Here is a 7,408-nt window from a genome sequence, read left to right on the forward strand (position 1 = left end):
CCCCCCGCGGCGTCCCCCCCTGCGTCCCACCGGCGAGGGTGGTGGTGAAGGACTCCGTCTTCTGCTCTTGTCTGCCAGACATCCTCCGCTTCATCTACTCAGGTACCCCCCGGGAACAGGAACTCATTTCTCGTACAGCTGGCGTCTCATGAAGGAGCACGTGCGTCACCCTAAGGAACGTGCCTTTGCTGCCGGGAGGTGATGTTCTGCCGGGCTGCTACATCTATTTTATCCCTTGTGATTATCACGAACGATGTCTGTATGAAGAAAGCCCTTCACCTAGATTTAATAAAAATCAAATCAGTTATCATTCCAGATCTAATGAACATAAATTAAGTGCAGTATTTTACTGAACAAAGTCCGTAAGCTAACATCAATAATATTCAAAAGCTTTGCCAGAAAAAATCTGAGCTTGAGACGGTTTCAGATTTCGGGTTTTTAAAATACTTAAAATGGCTGCGTGTTCTAAATGGCTAATGCTCTATGGCTAATGGCTAATGCTCAGCCAGTTCTAATGGCTGCATGCTCTACTGACAGAGCGCAGGGTTCCTTAAGAAAACTCAAGTGATTTCTCTTCTGGGTATGGTGCTGCTGAAGAGAAAGCACTGGTAACCGGTTGGAGTGCAGGGGGCTCTGGTACGTTGCATGTGTTTTGCTACCGATTCAGCACAGGCAGAGACCTCACCTACCTAACCCCAGCTCTCTGTTAAAATGGCACTGATATTTTTCTATCTTTTTAAGTGTTGCTTAGGAATCCTCAGGTGAAAGAGAATTTTTTTTTTTTTTCTGGAAGTACCTGGTACCAGTTTATTCTTTATAAAAGATTTTGCAAGATGTCAGTATATAAGAATACATATTTTACATTTGTCGAAAGAATTAGCAGGCTTTTTAATGATGCATTCTGATTTTAACTGTAATAAACTGTAATACACTGTAATAAAAAAAAGCACCAAATAATTATATTGTTAGAGCTGCATGAAGAAGCTTAGTCAATCTCTGTAGACTGATACCTGCCTGACATATGAAAAGGATTTCTGCCTTAGTAGCTGAGACATGAACACTGGCTTGTGAAGACACAAGGGAGACTCTTTCAGCTTTCAGTTAGAGTTTGTACATTGAAAACATCCCTTTCAGTTCTTTCCAAACCAGTGTCAAACACAAAGAACAGATGCAGAAGTTTTTCAGCGTGAATGGACTGATTTTTTAATTTACTGGTGAGATGAATAGAGGATTAAACCTGGAATTTCAGCAGGTGAAAGATAAGTGCGTCTGCTGCCTTCCGTGTATTAATTTTACTTTTGCGGACGTCAACCAAGGAGGTTGGAAACTTTGTACAGTTGTAGAGGAAGCTCTGCTGTAAGTCAAAGCTCCCAACCTGGCGGGCATGGCCAGAAGCCATTGCACTGTTCATGCCTTTGAGAGATGGTGAGGTTTTTCAAAGATGCTTAAGGCACAGGCTGAGAATAGACCAGATCACGAGGCAGCGTCATCGTTTTCAGCCTTTCAGGACTGTGACATTATGCCCATGAGGTTATAAACAGTTACCATCCGTACGGTATGGATAGGAGCTGACAGAGGTAAAGGTGCCGTATGCTGTAGGTGCTGTTTCAGCCTTTTCTGCAGCCTTCAGGGCTGTGCTGGCTTGTGCTTTACCCCGAGCTTCACCCGCCTCTGACTCTTCCTTGCCGCCTGGCCCTGGGGATCAGAGCTGAAAGTTACCAACAAGCCCCATCGTGTCTTTGAGACTTACTCCAGCAAGTGCGTAAGGATAAACTGTGTTTGTTTTAACGCTGGTCAACACTTTTAGTTTCTCCAAGAAACCTGTTGATAGACCTAAGAGAATATGACGGTTTTGACTCTGAAAACAAGAAAAAAAGAAATTCCACGGCAAACTTTGTGCTGTTTTTAGCTGTGCATGAAGCTTTTCTGGTTCAGACACTTGCAACCAGCAATATCAGCAGAAGCTAAAGAACTTCCATAAATATTGAAACATTCAGGATTTTTTTCTGAATGTCTACCTGCAGTATGTAGCGTTTGAACTGGGAGGAATCCAGAAATTTATTTGGAAATCAAGAGAGATGCCCTGATCTGCCTGTACTTGACTGCATTCTTGTAAAAGTACCATGGAAGTTTTATTCTGCAAGAATTGCATCTTGCCCTTCCTAAGCACAAAGATCTGGCTGATTTATGTGCAGAAAATATTGTTTCTGAAGGATCTGTTTGGCATTGCTGTCATCTTTTCTCTACCTGCTAAGGCCTGTGCCTTGTTGATTTATAATCCAATTTACCTGGTCTTGTGACAGGTGCTTTCCAGTGGGAACGATTAGAAGAGGATATAAAAAAGAAGTTGAAGGATCCAGAAAAAACTGAACACGTGCTTGAGAAAGTTAAATGTATCCTGAAAACTCCAGGGAAGGTACATCTAACTCTCTTGGGGTAACTGTTAGTATTAGTTACTTAAGGTCTCGAGAAATCATTTTGTGGACAAGGTTTCCTTGTCAGTCTTTGTTTTAAACTCACTTTGGCTTACACAGCTTTTGTTACTTTATCAGTGGGTTGTTCACAGGCATGTACAAAATAGAAACACAGAGATGCTGACATAATGTGCAGAATTACTGTAATCGGTAAAAAGCACACAAGTAGGTATCCTAAAAGGATTACTCATATTCACAGCTTTGCACATTGTCTAACAATATGATTACATGTTCCTAATTCTCATGTAATAGACACTGCCCAGGAAAGCTTTGCTTTTCTGAATATGTGCCAAAAGTTATGTTTCTGCAGTAGATCAGGAGAGTTAATTTCTCTTATAAGTGTGGTGATGTGGAAATCTATCTATAGCTCAATATATTTAATTCAGCAGATGACTTCACGAACAATGTAATTTATGTCACATTATTATGTTAATAAAAAGTCACAATACAGAATTAGTTTTAACAGCCATTTGCTGATAGAGCTTATACATTCCCTGATACTATAGAACTTGCACAAAGTATTTCTGTCAATTTAAGTGGGAAATAATCTCGGAGTGTCTTGAGATAACATAATATAAAGATTAAAAAGTTTCTTAGCTGTTTTAAGCTTCTGATCGCTCAGCTGTAGGCTTGCCAGTCCTAAGTGTCCACAGCTAAAACATTCATAGGGTTGGACTTAGATAGTCCTGAAAACTTTTAAGATAATAAGCCTGAGTTGTTGTAGTTTCTTCTGGGGTTCTGTTATGCCTTTGGGATACTTTCATTTCACGTTTAAAAATCTTTCTTCAAAGACATGAGGACTGTGAGCTGTGATTTTCTTGATAAAAATTAATTCTAGCAATTAGGTAAAATTTTAACCATAAATTCAACCTCATCTGAATTTCACTTATCACAATCTAGCAATATGATTTTGATGTTGTTCCTTTTGGTAGCTTTAGATTCCATTTTTAAAGTAAGAGAAACAAAACTGAAAAACTAACTGGAAGTACTGGGTTTTGGAGGGTCTTGACGCTAGCATGCCCAGATTATTGTAAGAGAAGTCCGTGCTTCAGCCTGTCAGGGCTGAGCCTGCTTCCCGCTGCCTCTGTGAGGGCAATATCAGGGCAATATCAAGAAACGCACAACTTTTGGCTGCCTTGCATCCGTACCCAGTATCGCGCCGGGGGGTGGATGTGTGTCCCACCAGCACTCTCCCCAGAGCCCTCAGACCTTGTGTTTCTGCTGCCTTGGGTCCGAAGAGGGCATGTATAAATAAGTTTGGAGTCCAGAAAATTCACGATGCAGCCCAGAGGTGCTGGACGGGGGAGTTTTGCCGCAGGTCAGAGAGTACCAAGGTGAGACCTGGGATGTGAGCGTAGGAGACAGAGACGTCTTGGAGCTGTCGCACTGTGGGAAATAGGAAAATAAATGATAAAGATGGTTGCAGAGGATTGCACTGCTAGAGGCGTGGCTGAGTAGCGTTAGCAAAAGAACATAAACTAGAAAGCAAAAGCTGTTGTTTGGTTTCCCCATAGAAATGATGTCTTGTAATCTTTTATTCTGTTGGCAATTATACATGACAGTGTGTTATTAATAATCTGTTTTGCAGCTAAGCACTGTAAAGGACTGCAGATCTCACCAGATAAAACGGCTGTATAATACTTCTCTCAGGCTGTTCTTTAATACACCTGTCCTAGCTGACGTCATCTTCAAAATACAAGGTACGGTACCTCTGCTCCTGTTGACACGGGCACCGCTGCGCCTCCAGCGTCTATCCTCTCTGCAGGAGAGTGGGAAACGGAGGTGACTCTATTTTCTGTTGCATCAAAACTAGGAAAATGTATACGCTTTGCTATCACTGTGGAAAGGAGTTTTTGCTTAGGACTAACGCTTGTCCCTATGGATGCTTTACAGCAGTGTCCGCTCTGAACGTGGTTTATCAGGGCTGAGCCTGTACGAATGCCCTCTGCCTGCCGTGGTAGACTTTGTGCCTCTCTGATTGACACTCACCCCTCGGAAGCTTAGCGAAATGAAGGATGTGCTGCAGGAAAGGGTCCTGCAATGGCATAGCACCAAGGTAGCAAGGCTAAACCAGGGATTGCATCACAGGGGATGGTGATTTTATTTTAAAACTTATTTATCTCGCTCACGTTCCCACCTGCACAAGCACCGGGATGTGTCCGAGGGCTCTGCCCAGCATCAGACCTCGGAGAGGCAGGGACTCCAGTGACCACGTCTACACTCATTGCCCTCAGTGAAAAGACCAGAGATGCTGGTTATGGACTCGTGACCACCTTCCCTCTGCCCGTCTCGGGCTGGTGCTGGCTGTGGATGTGCCATTCTCTACCCTCCAGAAGCTGACAGGGACTTAGGTCCCACTCCTGTGCCTCCTTAGGCTTCGTTCACTGCCCGTCTTCCCCCAACGTGGGCATACCTAGAAATGCACGTAGATGTGCTGGGGTTTTGATGACCTCCTAATCTAGGTGCCATCAACGCTCGCTGGGTTTTGCTGCCCTTCTAGGTGCTCCCGTACTGAGCTTCACGTTTCTGTCACGGGTCTCTGCAACTTCTGTAAGATAGGTGACTCCTTATGAAAGCAACCTTCAGCCTTGCAGGCGCCTAGGTTAGACCTGACTGTTGCTTAACCTGCAAGTGTGAAAAGAAACATCTAACTTATTGGGTGTTTTAAAAAAAAAAGTCTGTAGAGATGATGGTAGTTATTTAGTCCTCTTTGTGGCCAGGATTAAAAAGATGTGGAGGAGCAGAGGCTGGCTTTCCGTGCTGACTTGCCTGTAACAGACTGTGAAGTTGCAAAGGTTGTTGGTGGCGTTACGTAGGTCTTTGCTCACAAAGATGCCAAGTGCTCCTCAGCAAAGGCACGGGCAGGAGCCGTGCCGGTGAAACTGTCTTTTATTCCCTTGTTGTCTGCAAAGAATGGGTGCACCAATATGCTGCAGTGTCATGGTTGTTTTTTTCTGGAAATTAAATGCATTCACCCTTAAAAATAAAGATACAGGGGGAAAAAGAGTGTTGCATGTTTTTGTGAGAATAAGAATGAGATGGTTTTTAAGTGCTAATTATTTTCTCAACTTGTCCACACCCACCCTTTGTGCAGAAATGGTCTTTTAGGATTAGACAATTGTTTAATTATTTTCAGCTTTAAACCTCGGAGCCAAATACGAAGCATTAATCCCTCAAACATAAGCACATGAGGACAAGAAGATTTTTTCTAGATGTTCTGTTTAATATGCAGAAAAAACAAAAAGATCTTTGAAAATGAGAACAAAATACTGATGCTGAGTTTAATGACATGAACAATTCATCTCAGTGTCCCACTCCTGAGAGAGGCTTTGTGGGAAGTTGATGAAACCATACCATCACTACATATTTTACAGAAGAAAAATTACTGCTGAATGGGTTGACAAGTACTCAAAATAAATTGTGCTTATTCACTACTAAAATGTGAACTGTTTTTCCTAATGCTTGATAATAATCTTCCAAGCCTTTTTCTCTAATTCATCAGCCACAATAGTTGTATTAAAATGAAATAATTACTAAGAGAAACTGAAGGCTTTAGTCTTGATCAGGCAAATACATTTTTAAGCGTTCAACTGATTCCTTGAATATTGGGGGTTGCTTTGAGCTTTCTAGCTTACAAAAGTACCTGGGAGCCATTGAAAATGGGAGCCCATTGTGTCTGTGTAAAGACCCATAACGTGACTAAAGCTCCTAATTAGTAGGTAAATACCCAATTGCATGCACACACAAAACTGCATGCGTATCTTACATCACGTCTGCATCATGTATTGCTCATGTTACGTGTGTAAATATGTAATACCATTGACATGTGTTCTCTCTCTATAGAAATATATAAATTTTGTATGCAGCTTAGACAATTTGGAATAGACGCACAGGTGAATAGAAATAGAACAAAAATGAAGAAGTGACAGATGTCTTCAAGGAGTTAGGCAGGTGGCAGGGTAGTAGTTAAGGAGGAAATTAAGACAGTGTATTTATCTTGCATGTCAGTTGATCTGTTTATTATAATTTTGATTAAAACATTTATATCTGACTGTAAGTTCTCATTCTGTCTGTGGTTGCTGTCCTGTCTGTTTGGCACTTTCTTGCACGCAGGACTGTCGAGTTCAGCTGGACTCTGGAGAAGTCTGAGCGTCAGGGATGGCAGCTCAGGCTGTCAACGTTTTCATTAAGAGCCTGTAAAACCTCTACTGCGCTGGGCTGTTAACCTTACTAGGTCTTACAAATGCTGTAGTAAAGTAAATGATTCACTTGCAAATATTACAAAATGGAAAAATTTCTGGAAAAATGTATCAGCATGATTTTTGTAAGACAACCATCCGGAAATTTCACTTAGGCAAAATACTTAATCTGGTTAGATTCATACTTACTTAATGGATTTAATGGAATTTCATCTGTGATAATTTGCTTTCTCTGCTTTGTGTGGTTATATGAAAGTTTGACTTCTGGAACACATGTTCATTACCAATGGGACTACTGATGAACATAAATTACCCATTTGCACAGTAATTCACACCACCGCATATTCATGCAATGGGCCAGAGGTTCAGTTATTGTAAACGCCAGTGGTGTCAGATTTTATAGTAGTTAAAAGCCTGTTTTTGACTGATAAAAGTTTGCCCTATTTGGAGCACCTGGTGCTGGGAGCAGGTTGTCATAATAAATTTGGTATTTCTTTTTGTTTGCTGGTGGCTACTAGGCAGATTTAAACATCTTGACTGGTATAAAGTGAGTGTGTCATTAATTATCAGTTGGATACTGTTAATTTTGAAGACTCTAGAATTGGTTTAAATCATGTTCAGTGAAATGAAGGCCTTCTAAGAAAGTATGAGCTTTAAAATCAAGATATTACAGTGTATTTAAAATAATCATGTGTTTTGTCTTGCATCCTGCAGGTGCAACTGTACCAGCCCACA

General features: G+C 41.4%; 1 protein-coding gene across 1 annotated transcript in view; it reads left to right on the top strand.

Moving 5' to 3' along the window:
• Nucleotides 1-5: 5 nt before the first annotated feature.
• Nucleotides 6-7,408, top strand: part of LOC104082365 (rho-related BTB domain-containing protein 3-like) — a gene marked incomplete at its 5' end in the record, with an annotated part of 12,003 nt that continues 4,600 nt past the window's right edge. The window contains 4 exon segments of the mRNA XM_009585479.1: nt 6-102; nt 2,304-2,416; nt 4,063-4,174; nt 7,388-7,408. The exon segment at nt 7,388-7,408 is cut by the window's right edge and continues 25 nt beyond it. Coding sequence (XP_009583774.1) covers nt 6-102; nt 2,304-2,416; nt 4,063-4,174; nt 7,388-7,408 — 343 coding nt within the window.

The sequence above is a fragment of the Fulmarus glacialis genome, unplaced genomic scaffold (genome assembly GCF_000690835.1).
Source record: "Fulmarus glacialis isolate BGI_N327 unplaced genomic scaffold, ASM69083v1 scaffold43460, whole genome shotgun sequence".
In the NCBI taxonomy this organism is placed as follows: domain Eukaryota; kingdom Metazoa; phylum Chordata; class Aves; order Procellariiformes; family Procellariidae; genus Fulmarus; species Fulmarus glacialis.